This window comes from Armigeres subalbatus, chromosome 1 (assembly GCF_024139115.2).
Source record: "Armigeres subalbatus isolate Guangzhou_Male chromosome 1, GZ_Asu_2, whole genome shotgun sequence".
NCBI lineage: Eukaryota > Metazoa > Arthropoda > Insecta > Diptera > Culicidae > Armigeres > Armigeres subalbatus.
In genome coordinates, this window is record NC_085139.1 from 306,433,763 (window position 1) to 306,451,637 (window position 17,875).

Below are 17,875 nucleotides of genomic sequence, written 5' to 3' on the forward strand. Positions count from 1 at the left end.
TTTTTAATTTGAACCCCGTTGGTTTGAACATCGTTCAAATTAAAAATGGTTCAAACGTCATTTAGCACGTGGAATCGAGAGAAGATAAATGAAACATCGTGAAACGGAACGCAGAATCAAAACAAACCAGCAAAGAGAGCGGACAGAAACCAGTTTTTCTGATGCAAATAGAGTAACCAGAAGTTCAAATTAAAAATGAACCCCGTTAATTTGAATGAGGTACCGTTCAAATTATCGGGGGTCCACGGTAATAGGTATAGCATTCGAGAATTTTTCACCGTACTCTGATTTACTAATCAATAATTCAAATAACACTTAGATGGCCAATCGATTACCCATAGCGTGGCATCGGTTTGTTGGAGTTCGACTATTGCTAACTACCGCCATCTTCACGAGTTGATCAAGCTGGAGAAACTTCGGAAATTACCATCTAACCCTGTTAGCACAGACAAACCAACGGAACACTTCGCATTTTGAAATCGTTTGATTTGCAAAACATCCTTTTTAAATTGTTTTATCGCGATATAATAGATATTGTGTTTTCTTCAAAACGAATATGAACGAAATTTCGAACAATATGAAAAGTTACGTCTGTTTGTCTGGGATGTTAGTGATTATTATTTTTATGAGGTAGTGTTTTATGCGTTATATCTGTTTTTCTGTGATTCTAGACTTCCATCACAAGCGCCAGCTAAATCAGGAATCGAAATATTTTACAAGTCCTACAGGAAGCAATTCTCTACAGCAAATTGTACGAATGCAATATCGGCCTTTTTAGATATCAGGCTCATTTTCTTGAAAGCCCATAAGTTAATTGAACATACACAGCACTATCTCGTCGATTTCCCCCAGTAGGTTGGTGAGGAGCAGAAGCTGTTAGGTGTATATTTATCGTTCTTGGATTTCTCGCGTCTCTGGTGAACTTGCTAGAGAACTGGAATTCTTCGGTCTCAGCGATCTGTTACTGTCTGTTTTAAAATAATTAAAGCGCATCGTTAAGGTTTGCAGCTTCTGATGGATTCTTATCATCGGTACTGTTGATTATTTGAATTGAATATCATTACTATGAAAATTAAATATCAGTGTAAACAAATATTTACTTACCGAACCTAACATTATACAAATAACAAACAATGTCGTCATCCGATCCGCCTCATCAAGAACCAACTGGTATGGCTCAGATTAGTAGTTCTACTTTCGAGGAATCTATTAGAGTGAAATCAGGAGGGATTCAGTTTCATTCCAAATTTTCGACCACTATTCTAGTTTGAATCTGGAGCCAAATAGAACAAACTCACTGGTTTCCCCAGCAGTGTTCTATTCATTTTTTTTTTTCAAATTTTCAATTAAATGAAATCATCATGTTGGCGTCAAGAAAGGCGCCGTAATTGCAAAGTGGATTGATCCGTAGATAAAATGACGCATTCATACACCAAAACAATTGGAAAATATTTGAATCTCGTGATTCAATCGTGGTTCAAATCTGCAGAAAATAGAACGGAGCGTTATACCAGTTTTATTTTTTGACATTTGGCTGGTATAAAAAATGAATCTAGAACAGCTGCTGGGAAAATGAATGTTTCAGATTCATATTCAAACTGACAGCCCCGAACGATTTGAATCACTGCTGATTTTACCCTTAGCTGATCGATATCTACCTCACGTCCAATATCATCTGCTTGGAAACGTTTGGAAAAGCCTTCGAAAATAGGAATGTTTATACGACGATCAAAACCACTGGATCTACTCTGCGCCAATTCACGACTAGGGGGCTGTTGCCAGGAGTTTCAGTTGATTGCTGATATATGGATCGGCTAATCTGGAAACTCGACGGTATCTTGAAATCATGAAGGTTCATCAGGTACAAAACACATTCAGAAAAACACCTTCGTCTAACTCCATAATCTGGTTGGAAACAGTCGCGGAAACAATCGTGTTCTTGTAACTGGCACACTCAAGCCATGACCGCTTCACAACGTTGCTATCGGGTTGAAAAAATCTGGTTTTCTATTGCACTTCTGTTTGTTGAGGCATTATTGCTGTCGTACGCAATAACGGTCGTTTCAGCGAAGCGAATTTGGTCGGATTCTCGACTTCCGCGGCCCCACAGACATTGTACTTGTGTCCTCCGCAGCGATTCCTGCATGAACAGTCTCAATTCAAACAAATTAGTGAATTTCATTCCTTATTTCGTTGTAATTTAAAACTTACATCATTTTCGAATAATTTCAGAGCAGCAAAACGAACAAAACAGCAAAAATTTGAAAACTGTCGAAACATTCTTTCACCAAAGTAATTTCAACAACAACAACACGCTTATTGGACTCAGCTCAAATTGTTGTTAGTACAACTCAAACCCACTTTTTATTCTTTTTGATTATTGAATGATTTATGAACTGATTAAACAGAGATTATACAACATATTTGCACATCAACAGATATATTAATGTGTGCAGTATATTTATAATTAAGAAAACATTAATAAACAATTGAATCAATTGAACGTTTATTGTTTTTTATTTGCTATTTCCCAAAAGCTTATTCTTTTAAATCTTTAAAAATAATTTTCCTATACTGCCGTTCTACGCATAATTGTCCCATGTTACCTTTGATGAAAAAATCCAAACTCGAGTCAATTTGTCCCACTAATTTCGGAATCGATTGGATCTCGAAATTTAACAAATGTTTTTGGGATGTTATGAGCGTATGCAACACTTTTCCAGGACATAAAACGAATCACTACTTATTAAAACGGTTTTCAGTTTCATTATCATCAAACAACAACTTCATTTTTTCAGTGGGACAAATTGACTCGAGTTTGAATTTTTTCATCAAAGGTAACATGGGACAATTATGCGTAGAACGGCAGTATAGTACCTAATGAAATATAGTATTTTTTTACATTTGCGTTCATTTGAGATAAATACACAATACAAACAGAAAACAATGTATTAGTAACATTTAAATTTATTGTTCTTATGTCGTAATAACAATAGAGTATTTTTCCCATCGTAAGAAATTTACAATAAATGAACAATAGATGGCATTATCTACAATTTAATTTATAATATTTTAATAGATTGTACTATAAAAGTTACTGTATTTTTTTATCCGGGTAGTGGCATTCGGCCAAACTTTTTCTTCTGAGGCCTGATTTTCGTCTTCAGTGGATGATAATAACCTAATCGACCAAATGACCTATTCGACCGGATGAACCATTCGGCCAAATGACTTTCGGCCAGATGGGTTTCAGCCAAACGACCTTTCTCCGATAATCTGAGCTCATCCATTTGAAATTGTGAACTTTTTCTTCTGAGGCTTGTTTTTCAGGGGACTGAAGAGAAGGCTAATACGCCTACCAACCATTCGTTCAATATGGCGTACAATGTTTTTGTTTTAATTTCGTTGATTTCATAATAACAAAGCTTCGGAAGTATCGACGGGCTTCTTTTCGACATAAAAAAGTCATACAAACACAAAAGGCTCGATATACCTCAATCAATTGCAAGTTTTCACCAGGAGAAGTTAATTGCCGACAATTAGCACTAACTGCGAACGAACCAATCACCCAAAACGAGCAGCTGTATTCGGGTATACCACCCAGAAACTGGGTACCAAAAACAGAAGTACCAAAAACGATGTTGGGTAGAGTGCCATTGTACCGCGGATGACAGGCGTTTCACCCTCCTGCTGTTTTTCGTCTTCAGCGGATGAAAAAAAAATACTGAAAAATCGAAGGAATCACTTCTTCACGGTGATAAACCATTTTGCAGCAGCTCAAAGGGCTATCTTTCACAATGGAAGCTTTGAAACTTTTTTCTTTTCAACCTGGAAGCCTTTTTCTTGGAATTTCTGTTTTCTAGCGGATAAGAGATATTTTGGAATATAATATGACAAATAAAAAGATTTTCTTCAGAGGCTGTGCCTTACCTTCAAACTTTTAATTTCGATCAAGCTTAACGTTTTAAAATTTTCTTCCGACCACACTATCCCACATTATATCCATAAAAGTGAATTGATTCGCATTTTTTGTCGTTTGCTTCAGTCGTGCTTCGATCACCCTGTGCGCCTTTTTCATCTACACAATTTGGTCGTGGTTTGTAAATTTAATTTTCATACCATATTGCCACCCTGAACCTGAACAAACGTGGTGTATACAATCAGTTACGCAAAAAGTACGACATTAGCCGCGATTCGCAGCGGAATAATAGGGTTATTAATCTGTTTTTGGATCCTGTTTGTGCTGTTGGAATATATCTTAAATGGTTTTACATCAATTCACCCCGATTGTTCCAATGAAATATGTTGCCCTCCTATTTGTTATGCAAATTATCAGCACCCTGGTTCGTGTTTGTTTGCAGCGGTACGCACGAGATTGACATCTTATTTGCCCACGGATCGCCATCTCCGGGATGCAAATTCATACTCTCAGCCGCCCTGAATAATCATTACACAGAACCATTATTATTACCATTATCGTCCCTACCGAATGATTATCGTGTTCAAGTCCTCAGTCTCAGGTTGCATTTTCTCGGGCGGACCATTATTACGGCTTCCGCTTTATCTACCCAGCCCCCCTTCCCCCCTCCTACGGGCATGCAAAGGCATTTAGTCCCGCAGCACAAATTGCTTCTGTGGAAAACAGGAGGCAAAATACTATCATTATCATATTGGTGCACCTCTTCGGGGCAGTGTGTCTTTCGCTCGGTTGCTGCAGCTGTCATATGCTACTTGCGGTGGCAAGCATGTCTTCCGTCTTTACATCAGCTTACACGACGATGCCGTGGCCATGTAAGTACCTTCCATCCGCGAACCGGACGACAAGATCCAGTTTGTCTTATCATAACATAACAACATCATTAGGCTCGGTCGGTGGTGTGTTCGGTCGGTTATTAATGGTACTCGCGAAATAAATGGCACGATGATCATTTTTTTGATGAAACGTTAACAAAAATAATTTTACTTTTACTTAAATGATTGAGATGGCGTAATAACGGGACGATAAGGCAAATAGTTCCACCATTTTCTTAAACATTTTTGAGTGCCAACATGTACTATGATGAACAGTAAAATGGCTAACAATGCTAACTCGAAACTTTTCTTTTTTGTCTCCATTGCAGGGTTCTGATGGAGGGTCAGTCGTGTTTGCATCGACACCACAGACGCAACCATTGCAGGCGGTGCCTCCGGTGGCGGCGGCACCAAGCCCGGCGGCCCCCCGCAAGTCGGACTTCCCGCCGACGACGGGGCTGCCCCTCAGCAATGGACCGCTGGCGGGGCTGGCGGGCAGTGCCAGTCCGGTGCCGGTACCGCCCGGGGTAGCCAGTGCGGCGGGACCAGCCCCGCCGGCTCCTTCGCCTGCCCCGGCGGCACTACCGCCGCCCAGCCTGCCCCCGCCTTACCCAACGACACCAATGCAGGTGAGTGCGCTCCGTTCTGGTTATCATTTATTTATTATATAGCAGATCCTTAAGATTTCGAACAGATTACTCAGATTTTGAGCAGAATCCTCTGATTCTAAGCAGAATTCTCCGATTTTCAGCAGAATCATCCAATACTGAGCAGAATCCTGCTATTCTGAACAGAATCCTCAGACTCTTGGCAGAGGTCCTTATGAGGTCTGCAGACTTTGAATAGAATGCTCAGTTTCTGAGAAGAATGCTCCGATTCTGTGCAAAATTCTCCGATTCTGAGCAGAATCCTCAAGTTCTGGGCATATCCCTCAGTCTTTAAATAGGATTCTCAGCTTCTGGGTAGAATAATAAGAATCTGAGCAGAATCCTCCGATTCTGAGTAGAATCCTCAGATTCTGAGCAGAATTCTCAGATTCAAAGCAGAATCCTAATATATAAATCAGAATCCCATGATTCTGAGCAGAACCATTAGACTTTAAATCCGCCGGTTCTGAGCAGAACCTTCGGATTATGAGCAGAATCTTCAGATTTTGATGATAGACTGCAGATTATGAGAAGAGTCTCCAGATTCTGAAAAGAATCTCCAGGTTCTGAAAAGATTTTCCTCTTTGAACAGCTCCTTCAGAATCTGTGAAGAATCTTCATTTCAAATAATTTCGATCCAACCGTGAGCGTCGCCTAACCTAACTATGTCCAATTGCCATTCCGAATCAATATTGCAATTTCCCAATCCAACCATAACAAGATTCGTCTCCAACGTCCACCCGACCAAAACCCGAAACAAACAATAGCGATCCCATTTCGGTTTGCACCGCTCGACGGCTTACATATGCAGCGGTGCAATATCATCAACAATTCGATACTGGTTATGGCTAATGAAATAATCATAACGACAATTAGCTCTGCCCACTCCACTCGGACTTCGGACACACCGAACCAACCCTTTCGCCGCGAACTTGCTATTGCCAATACAGGCGGCGGCATCGAAGGGACAGAACTGTTGTTTGCCTCCCAGCTGGGACGACAATTCAATTGGGGGCAGCTTTCGAAATAAGCAAACATTTGCATAATTGCATTGATTTCACCCGGCCCCGTTCTATGCTGCTGCTGTGGTCGATTTGCCAAACTCACCGACTAAGTGGACATCGGTTTCGCATTACGAATGTATCCTCGCGCGACATGAACCGTATCAGCGTTTTTCCGGGTTTCAAAACGCCCGAATGTAGGCTCGCATTTTCCACCAGATGTCCCCGCCAGTCGTCGTCGTCGTCGCCGTCTTCGATTTGCATTTCACCGCGTGTTTCCTTTTGTCCCACTCGGACGCTCATCACTTGTCAGTTTTCCCCGTCCCAATGTCCTTTGGTTGGGTCGCTTTCTACATTTCGAAATCAATTTATGCACAGTATAATGGACTCACGTTGGCATGAAATAATTAAAATTCCTCGCCAAATTTATTCACGCGCAAATCGATTATTCATGCAGTGCTGCTCTACAGAGCTCCCGGAGTTACCCGGCACTGGACAGTAGTGGCCGCCTGTAGATTATAATTAAATAACTCATCACAACTAGGTTTCATCCCGCATTATTTGCAAAGAGGGCGGGGCAAATTTCGTCGGAACTCGGACCATAATGATTCAATCAAATTATAATGTTGGGCATGTTTTTTGCATTCCCTCACTCACTTACTCCGCTATGCTAATGAGCATTTAATTAAGTGAGCACAACATTTGTTTTGAATATCGTCCCTCCCTCACAAGGGAAAACTGCTAATTCGAGGAGTTGTGTTTCAATTGTGGACAAACACATGACGTGCTAATCAATAATTTATTCAATTTATTCATTTATCTATTCGGTCTCATGGTTGCAATGGATGTCGCCATCGGCTGCCAGTCGCACCGTCTAATTTATATGTTTTAATAAATCGGCTGAGCAGTAGCGTCGCCACCGCGCTCGCCTACGCGCCCTTGTGCGACAGGTTTAAACCGGCGGCGGCTGTCAGCCGTGCCTAACTAATGGCACCACTTAGCATCGTAATGGGCACTAATTCAATAGCACCCCAATTAGCATAAACAAGCTCATTGACAACGATTTTCCTTCTCTGCCACTTTGCCACACAGGTTCCAAATGGTCCGATCGGTACCCACCTAACGCCCATCGGTAGCCACCCCGCCGCTGTGGCGTCGCCGCAGTCGCAGCAACCCGGCGTGGCGTCACCCCAGCAACCGCAGCCTCCTGCGTCGCCACAGACGGCCGGACTGAGCAGTAAGCCGCTGCTACCGACGGCGTCGGCCAAGATTCCGGCAACGTTAAGTACAACGACCGCAACGACGACGGTAACGACGGCACTGTCGTCGTCCCAGCAGCCCGGAAAGCAAGGGTCTCCTCAGTCACCACTGCAGCCGATCGGTTCGGTTCCGTCGCCGGCCATGCAGCAGCAACCGCACACGCCGCAATCTCAGCCGCCGCCTTCACCACAGCAAACGCCAATGCAGCAGCACAATAGCAACAGCAACAGTAGTAATAGTAATAGCGCCCCTGTGAAGCCATCCTCTGTTCCGAGTTTTATCGGAGCGGGATCGTCGTTTGCAGCGGTTACAACATCGGCGGCGGCGGTGGCTTCGTTACCAAATGGACTGCCACCACCAACAATACCAGCCAACGGTGGTCAGCCGCCGCACGCAAACTCAAGCAGCAACAGCGCAGCGCCATCTTCACTGCCAGTGAACGTACCACACACGCCACCAGCGGCAACGCCTGCGAGCGGGCAAAGCCCCGCCATCCATCCATCTGTGGAAAGCTCACTAGCTGCGTCAACCAGTGGGCTGCGAACGCACAGTCCTGCTGTGGCCACAAGTGCTGCCCTATCGGCGGCTGTGACGCCAACAGGTCTACTCAACGGATCTCATGCCACCCACCCGGGAATTCCCCATTCAGCCGCTATGATGTTACCGAACGGCCTCGGTAGTATACCACCCCATTATCGAGCGGCTTACCCCGGGTACCCACTCTACGCCCCGTACGGTAGCTTTAACCACAATCCGTATCTGCCGCCCTCGGTGGCGGCACCGAATCTGTCACCTCGAATACATCCTGGCGCTCCTCCAGGTCTCGGCGGATTGCCTCCTTCAATGCTTGGCCTTGGCCTAATGGATTCCCGATTGCAGCACCAACTCGCGGGAAGCAACGGTAGTCCTTCGCATCTACGCGACCGGGACGCCTCTCCGATGGGTCAACCACCTTCGAAAACCGTACGGCCCATCACGCCAAACGCCAACAGTAACGGCAGCAATAGTAACTCCTCGTCAGCTCCTTCGGCAGCGACGGCGGCACCCCCTCATTCCTCGAGTGGTCCAGTGCCGCCACCATCCTCACATATACCATCCCCACATGGTTTAAGTACGGGCGCCCCGCATGGCGCCACTCCTCCATCATCACACCCATCGATGAGGGATCAGCCGCCATCGCAGCTAACGCATCCCTCACTCGGTGGCCCATCACATCTCTTACCTCCTCATCATCCTGCGGCCGCATCCCAGCAGCCGCCACCACTTTCTTCGCATCCTCAACCACCAGCGCCGCATTTAGTAGGACCATCCTCGCATCATCCGCTGGTGGGGCCCCTCCCACCGGGAATGCAACACGGAAGCGCCCATCACCTGTCATCACACCTCCCGCCCACCAGTAGTAGCATCAGCGGCAGCATCCACAGCAGTAGTAACAGCAATAGTTCCCATCTGACGCATCCTTCGGCTATTTCCGTTAGTGGCGCCAGTGCGCGGACACATTCTCCAAGGGGGCTTAGTCCCAGTCGGGAGAGGGACAGTTATAGGTGAGTTCTCCAAGCCATCAGGCCACATCAAGCGCATATTTAGTAATGCTTTTCTCTCTTCTTTCCATTCAATCAACAGTAACTTAAGTAGTTTATCGCGGTCGACGCCAGGATCCGCGCTACCCTACGGCAGTGGAGGTAGCAGCGCGAGTAGCGCCAGTACCGGAGGTCCACCACCGGGTCCATCACCAACGCTTCCTTACAGTTCGGCTGGTCCACCTGCACTATCATCTCCGGCGGCAATGTCCGTTTCATCGGCGGCATCATTGACCGTATCTTCTAGTCTTACCTACCCCAAACCTTCGCTAGCGTCCGTAACGACCAGCAGTAGTTCCAGTGTGAGCACAAGCCTACCGCCGGCAGGTCATCCGGGTTGGCCACCAACTCTACCCCCTTCGGCTGCTGCTGTGGGAGGACCATCTTCCGTGGGGGTTCCACCGTCCCATTCACCGGCAGCAGTCAGTTCCATTGTAAATAACAGTTCTTCCTCCCTATCCCGACCAACTCCTCCTCCGCCTTCTGCCTCGTCTAGTGGACCAACGCCCACTCAACCACCGACGTCGCATTCCTCCGTACCCCCGTCATCATTCCCAACGCCGCTGTTCGCAGCTCCGTTACCTCCGCCGGTCGTATCCACGGCCAGTACACCCTCGCAACCCACGGCACCGCACCCGTTCTCGGCCGAGTCGTTATTCACCACAAAAGGTAAGTCCCCTTTTCAAAACAATCGAACCAACATCCCGCTGAACACAACCTCCGCCTCTCAACAGACCAAGATATGCTGCGGCGCGAGTTGGACAATCGGTTTCTGGACCGAAGTGGTCTCAGCCAGGTTCCTGCCCCGCCCTACCTGCGCCAGGAACTGCACCATCACCAGCATCAGCATACTCATCTCCATCAGCATCAACACCAGCACCAGCATCAGCCAATCCTTCCGACGGCTGCTTCTGCATCGCCGGCGCTCTTTCCACCGCCTCTCTTCAAGGACGTACCCAAGATCGGGGCCGTCGATTCGCCCTTCTACCGGACGGGACTCGGAATGCCAGCCTATCCGTACGGTCCCGGACTGCTGCACCCCGGCCTAAGTGGACCGACACAGTTCGTGCCACCGAGCCACCTGCAATCGTTTGTGCCCAAGGTAAGTCCGCCTAACGTTTATTCTATCATCATCATCATCATCAACATTACCCACCCGCAGTAGACAATATTTGTGTTTTGTTGACTGTTGGTAAATGTTTCTAACCCCACCCACCAACACATGCCACACATCGCTCCGCGCGCCCAACAGCCAATCATAAAGCTTTGTTTTTCTTGTTTCTCGTTCTCGTTCTTACTTGTTTTGGTTCGTATAACCACTCATCGCCACCACCACCATCACTACTACCACTACTACGTAAACGAAATAATCGTTCACAGCAGCAGGCTCCACCGGTTGACCCAACCAAAAAGGTAGGTTTCATCCCCCTTGCAACGAAAGGGGTTCATAGCGCTTTTTCCACGCCATTTTGTGTTGTTCCTCCCCATTTCCTATATCATTGCATGTTTTGTGTAGATGCAAAAATTCCAGCGCTGTGAAGCGCGACGAGGTAAAGCTTCATTGCATAATAGCGCACAGCCCTATCTTTTCGATCTTTCCATTTCGATTCCGCATTGTATTACTAACCAACGATTCCGTTCATCCATCTTTCCAACAGAAAACCGGAAAATGGAACGCCATGCACGTGCGGATAGCGTGGGAGATTTACCACCACCAGGCGAAACAGAACCCGGACAAGGCGGCGTCGATGAAGACGGCCACGGACATGCTGCGGCCGCCGTCCCACATGTACCCTCCGACGGCGGCCGGTCTCGTGCGACCGCACGATCTGCCGTCGTCGGCGTATCCCCCGACGGGGCTGCCCGGTCGGCCGGGGCCCTACGAGTCGGCACCGCTGCCGCCGAGTTTCATCGGCTCGGCCGCTAGTCATTTAGGTAAGGTTTTCCCCTCCGGAATGGTCTTCAGCAGTAATAGCCACCATGTACTAAATGCCGCTACATGTGTTTCAAAAGGTGTCTCCCCCTTCGGTCGATACGCTTCGCCGTACGGCGGGTCGCCCTTCAGTGGGCTATCGCCGTTCTCGCGGGATCTCCCGATCGGATCGCAAATGGCCGGATCGTTACACGACCCCTGGAGAAGGTAGGTTTCGGATTTCAATAATTGTGGATTAGATGAGATTCTCATGGGTTTGTTTTTCTTTGATTTACAGTGCAATACCACGTGGGGTGGCTGGGTATCCGCCGGGGCCACCACCGGGAGCAGCCGGTGCGTGGCCACCGACGATCAAGCCGGATCCGAGCGTGGCAGCCGAAACCGCACGGCGAGAGGCGGAAGAGCGCGAAAGGCAACGGGAACGAGATGAAAGGGAACGGGAACGGCAAAGGAGAGAGCGTGAAGAACGTGAAAAGCAGAGAGAACGAGAAAGGGAAGAAAAGTTACGCAAGGAACAGCAAGAGCGAGAGCGCGAACGAGAACGAGAACGGGAGAGGGAGCGGGAACGAAAAGAGAAGGAACGACGGGAAATGGAAAGGCGAGAGATGGAGCGGGAGAGGATGCTAGTGCAGCAACAACGAGAATCGAAGGCGGCCGCTGCAGCGGCCAGTGCGAACTCCATGGTGCGGGACAGGTCTCCGCTCCGAAACGGAACGGAACTTGACATCCGGATCAAGGAAGAACCTCAAGTAAGCATGCGCAGCAAAGAAGAGGAGATGATGATGAGAAGTCAAGCAGCAGCTGCGGCTGCAGCGTCCGATCCACGGTATCACCCTTCGATGATGCCGCATCCGTACATGACCAATCGACATCCGGCGCATATGTTACCGACTGCCCACCTCTCCCGGTCGATACTACCGCCATCGATGGGTATTCCCTCGCATTTCCCTCCACCGGGCCCTTGGGGAGCGGACCCCTTCCGAGACTATCGGCTCGAATCCTTGCATCAGCTTCGATACAACCCCATGGTGGACCTGTACCGAGCGGAGGAAGCGAAAGCCTCGCTTCTCTATGCAGCCCAGTCTGCGCACTACCGTGGTAAAGAACCAAGTCCTGTGCCACCACCCCAGTCGCACCACCGGATGCAACCGGGACCTCCAGGACCCGGAGGCCCCCCTGGTGTGCCGGGTAGTTTGAAACCTCCGTCATCGCATCAGTTAGGGCCGCCCACCAACGGACCTATGTCCGGAGCACCACAAGGAGGCCCCGGAGGACCTCCCCCAGGAGCGCCAGGTGGACCAGTACCCGGAATGCCCTGCGGACCCGGACCCCTACCCGTATCGGTAGATATGCACAAAAAGGAAGACTCCTGTCAATCGCGATGATAGTCATCATCAACAGCGTCCACATCATTGATCGTTATTGATGACGACGACTGAGGGAGGGAGCTGCTGCCACCACCAAAATACACACAAACACAAGAAAAAGAACAATAGCAGAGAGATCGAATCAAAAGCAGACCGAGAGAGCATGTGATGCACACTGAGGGGAGGACGTAGCGAATCGACGCGTAGGATGAGCGGTAGAGGAAGCAAAAACAACAAAAGGTGATATTTTTAAATTGTAATTAGGACGTTAAACACACACACACATACACACAACCTCACACACACACACATACAAGCGTGAAAATGGTGCAACAAAACATTGTTTTCGATCGGAGAGCGATTCGCGCGAAACAGAAATTATTAGTGAGATATTTAATATAAACATAGGCGCGCATGTATTATTGATAGCATAACTAACAAACAAACAAACACACACACGTACATATTTGTAGAAATTGTGCATTTTTTCCAATTTAGTGGAAACCGAGGGGCGGATGTCGTGTTACGTGCATGTGTGTGTGTGCGCGCGCGTTGTGTATAAGCAGATGTAGTAGCGGTGTTTCATCTCCGTCGTTGTTCAACGATTGCTAAATTGGATAACACAATTGGGCAATTGGAAAAGAACAACCAACTATTGGGAGCTGTGTGTATGTGTGTGTGCGGGCAATCGCGCGCGCGTAGCAATACGCACACCAACACAAATACGCAAACGCGGAAACAAAAATCTGTACTATATATTGTAATTGTAAATGTTAAGTAGTGATATTTGTATAAACAAAACTTACAAAAAAAAACTGTGGGAGGGGCAGAGAACGGACGATGGTGTAGGCGGTAAGAACAATGTGTGACTCGAAGAGAGCCGTCATATTTATATTTTATCAATAAAAAAACTCTAGCAAGTCGGTAGCGTGGTTTTGTAGGACATTGCCAGCGATGTTTCAACGATGGTTTTTGTTGTTCGTGTGTGCGGAAGCGACGGAATTTTACCACTCACGGAATGGTGGAAGGAACGAGAACGGTAGGAGATGGGAAAAGAACAATGGCAATGTGTTTGAACGTTAGGTTTCTGTTATTGTTTTGTTTCTTCGATGTTTATTAACCTGTTTTATGTTACTCGCAGTTTAGTTTTTTTTTGTTTAGTATTTTACAGAGAATATTCATTTTCTTTGTTTAACGTGGCAAGCAGAAAATTCATATTTCGAAAAGCTGGTTTTATGCCACTTCGGTTGTTCCAAGAATCGTCAATAATTATTCGCGAAGATCATGAAGTCATGAAATAACTTCAAATAACTAAATCAGCATTCAATTGGTTGGTCCAAACTCTACTTGATTGTTAGCTAAAGGTAGATAAACAACTGGGCCTAGTTTGTGAATCAATTGATAAGATGGTAGCCATGTGCCATGGCTCATGGGATATGTTCTTATTATGATTGCCTTCGTCTTCTTATGCTCCCTATCATGATGTTCTCTCAGATACGCAAATCTATCATCCAATGCAAGAGTAGTGAAGCATAGTGAAAGAATAATTAATTTTGGTAGGGTCCAGATTTCAGCCTTTCAAGATCACATTTTTCGGTAATCATCGAAGTTTAGTTCAACAATCGTCTGACGTCCACCGACTATTTGACACAAACGGACTATCAAAACGTCATTCGCGAAGTCGAAGCAAATTCTGCTCTTCCCTCCTATGGGAAACCCCATTTCTATCTGTCAGAGTTTGAGTGAAACATGACCGCCATCTTCTCCTCTCTGTTGCTCTACTGTAAAAACCCATAAATAACTGTCATTGTTTGTGTGAAGAATTTTGCTTCGACTTCGCGAATGGAAATGTAATCTACTTACCAAAGATTCTCATCCATCCCTGCAGTGAGGAGAGAGCTCTCGATGTCCTACTTCTCATATGGGTGTTCTGAATCTTCGCCTTTGGAAGCACATAAAACCTGCAAAGGGAAGGCTCTGATTATTATAATTTTATGTCCTCTGCTATGAACATCACAGATCCCGCTACCAAGTATTGAACGGAGCATTTTCTGCTCAAACAGGCCGAGAATTCGATAATTTACCTCTAATTAATAATTTACCTCTGATTAATGGGTTGACTGGATAGCTCAGCTATGTGTCCGTGTTTGTAAGTTGCGAAACTTTCGTTGACTACGCAAATTGTAGAAATTCCAACTTGCAGCCACAGTACCTCTTTGTTCACTTCGCGTGTCACATGTCACGAGTGTTCCGAATATTATGGACTCAACAACCTCAAATTGCTTCCCAATCATTTCCATTGCGAGACCAAGAGCATTTGGGTTGCCTCATTTTTCGACAGCCACCAAATGCTTGCTTTTGACAAATCATAAACAGCCCATTTGAAACAAAAGACAAGAAGACAAGAAGCCCTTGGATAGCTTTCTATCCTGATTCGGTTTGTGTGATATTCCGGAAAGCTCGTGTTTCAGGATTCATAAAAGAAATAGCACATCTTCTGTCGGTATTTATAAAGTAGATCATATCTCAGGATGGCGTTCCGGAACTGTTGTGCCGTTGTCCCGTACCTGAGTGAAGTTCGAAATCAAACCGAAATCGAAATTTGCTGTCATGATGTCAATTATTTGATCACTTTACAGTTGATCTCGTTTTGTATGGATTAACGGAAATTATTAAATTAAGCAGAAATGAGAGCATATTTTTACACTGTGGAATAATACTTTAGCTGTCAATGAAATCAACATGATCAGGAACAGAAAAAGTCACTTCAACTAAATACATACTCAAACAGTTGACATCCTACACACAATCTAGTAGCCTGTCCTTTACAAATTTGAATGTGCGAATATTTAAATAGGATGGCATGTGCATGAACAGCAGCAAGCGTCGACTCTTGGTGTCAGCATTGTTGTGTGCGGTGTCAAAATGGATCTTCAAGCTTGGCACATTGATATTCAATTTGAAGACTCAAAATATGAATATAATGGATTTAACATTTTTAAGTCAGTACGCTTTTTATACCGAAGTTGGATTTTTCTTCAGATACAGGCAACTTACCCAACTTCGGGAATTGGGCGCTGGATTCGCCGAAAGATGCGCTAAACAACGCATTATTGTCGCGCTTATCTTTTTCTAGAATGCTGCGGCGGTCTTATACTCGCAGGCTCGACTGCGAAGGTAAACGTCAAGATAGCCGCCGTGTTAAAAGATAGGCAGAATTTTACCGCGCAAAACAAAACCACGTGCTTTTCACGAAATGAAAACAGTGTTCGATTGTATTAGTGAGAGGCAACCGGAGTCATGGAGTACATGGAGAGTGTTTATCATGGCAAGTGCATACGGTGGGTGAGATTTTCATTGATTCTGTTGTGTTTAGTGACCGTTGCGATTACCTGAGAAGCAACCAGCAGGAAGCCGCAGTATTCTATTTTATCTCGAGATGCATAATAATTAGTTTGACAGATAAAACCGTGCCTGTTGGCTAGTCTCTGATTTGACGTTGGTGGAAGTCAGCTGCACCCACCGTTCCGAGCATTTTGATCAATGTGGTAAATAAGAATGCGTGAATGCACTTCATCAGCACCTTCTTATATACCACAGCTTCCAAAGTCATTTCAGTTGAACGATCGATGCTTTCCTGGATGTTTTTCTTCATTTTGCAAGCAAGCACGGTGTTGGTGGTCTTAGAAGCTCGAGATTTGTTCTAATCTATCGTCTAATCTTTGTCTACCGAACATGGCTTCCGATGGTGAGGATCCGTTCGGTGCGGATGGGTTCGGTGTAGACCTGTATGCCTGTATGTATGTTAACAGGAACAGATCTAAAGCTTCTTGAATTGTGTTCTTCCCTTCACGAATTTTCTTTGTAGCTTTTTTAAACGTGTAAACGAACCTTTCTACCTGCCCGTTGGATTGTGGGTAGAACGGTGCGGTAATGACGTGCTGTATTCCGTTGATGCAGCAAAATTCGGCGAATTTTGCACTCGTAAATTGGGTGCCGTTATCTGAGACGACGGTTTCTGGCATACCTAGCCATGCGAAGATACTACGAAGAATTCAAGATGATTGTTGCTACAGCTGTGATGCGACTTGTCTGCACAATCTCCGGACATTTCGAGAACGAGTCAACTACGAGAAGGTAGTATTCGCCGTCTAGCAGTCCTGCGTAATCAACACTTTGGCCAGGGAATAGGATTAGTGCCTTGGAATAACGAGTCTATCACTAGAAAGAATACAATCTTCAACGGTAGTGTTGGACTCGCAACGGATGTACAACTTTTGCAACTCCCCATCCGTTGTGCTCGACGAAGCCTTCTTCCATCCCTGCTGAATGGAGTCGTAAGCCTTGCTGAGAACCAGATCTTTCTCGGTGCCATTTTGAACTTGGTTAAAACTGAGCGGTAGAACCACGTAGAACGTTGAATGTTTCAAAGGCTGCCGACCTTACATCATCCCCAAGTGAAACTGCTGCTATTACATAGTCCTCATCCGGGTTGACATGCTGGTTAATTAAGCGAGACAATACATCCACTTGACCAAACATTTCCGTAGCCACACATAAGTAGCACGAGATCCCATCGTTCTAGCCGGTGAGCGGCGTGCCCTTTTTTTACCTGAAAATACGTAGCAGGGGTACATGATCCGTTTGCAGTCTGAACTGCCGACCGAACACCATGCGATTAAACTTCGTTACAACGAATATTATTGCCAACCCTTTCCGATCAGGTTGACTGTAGTTCCGCTCAGCTGGGGTTTAGAGCTCTCGATGCATGTTGGACCACTTTTATTGATCCATCAGGGAAACGATGACTAATAGTTGCACCTAGGTCGAAGTTGTTTCCGTCCTGATCATTCTTTTTTGTCGTCGAATGGACATGAGAGGCATGGCAACAACTTCGAGCTACTTCAAGCTGGACAGCATTATAATCTCCAATGCAGAATTGTAGTGCGTTAGGAGTAGGTCTGACGTCAAAATCTCTTTAAACTTGTCGAATGCAGACTGACACTCCGCTGTCCACTCGAATTTTGCACCTACCATCAATAACTGATCCAGTGGGAATCGGATGGCGCGCATATTGGGCACAAACTTGCCATAGCAATTTACAGCTCCGAGGATTACACAAACAGGTTCCGGCATATAAATATTTGATTGCTTCCACCTTCGCTGGATCGCGCTTCACTCCGTGCTGATCCATTAGATGCCCAAGGTACTTAATTTGAGCTTGCCCAAACGAACACTTCTCCAGCCGGACCGTAAATCCAAACTCCCGAAACCGCTGGAATAACCCCTTCGAGTT

At 46.0% G+C, this 17,875-nt stretch overlaps 1 protein-coding gene across 11 annotated transcripts in view; it reads left to right on the top strand.

Moving 5' to 3' along the window:
* Positions 1-17,132, top strand: part of LOC134207876 (mucin-2) — a 600,615-nt gene extending 583,483 nt beyond the window's left edge. For 7 of the 11 annotated variants that reach the window (XM_062683852.1, XM_062683855.1, XM_062683856.1 and 4 more), the window contains exons 5-11: positions 5,121-5,420; positions 7,532-9,243; positions 9,323-9,948; positions 10,014-10,381; positions 10,660-10,692; positions 10,938-11,419; positions 11,490-17,132. In XM_062683852.1, the coding sequence (XP_062539836.1) occupies positions 5,121-5,420; positions 7,532-9,243; positions 9,323-9,948; positions 10,014-10,381; positions 10,660-10,692; positions 10,938-11,419; positions 11,490-12,597 (4,629 nt within the window). In that variant the 3' untranslated portion in view covers positions 12,598-17,132. The remainder of the gene's footprint in view (positions 1-5,120; positions 5,421-7,531; positions 9,244-9,322; positions 9,949-10,013; positions 10,382-10,659; positions 10,693-10,937; positions 11,420-11,489) is intronic. The other 4 variants (XM_062683862.1, XM_062683860.1, XM_062683863.1 and 1 more) reach the window with 4 other exon arrangements.
* Positions 17,133-17,875: the final 743 nt, after the last annotated feature.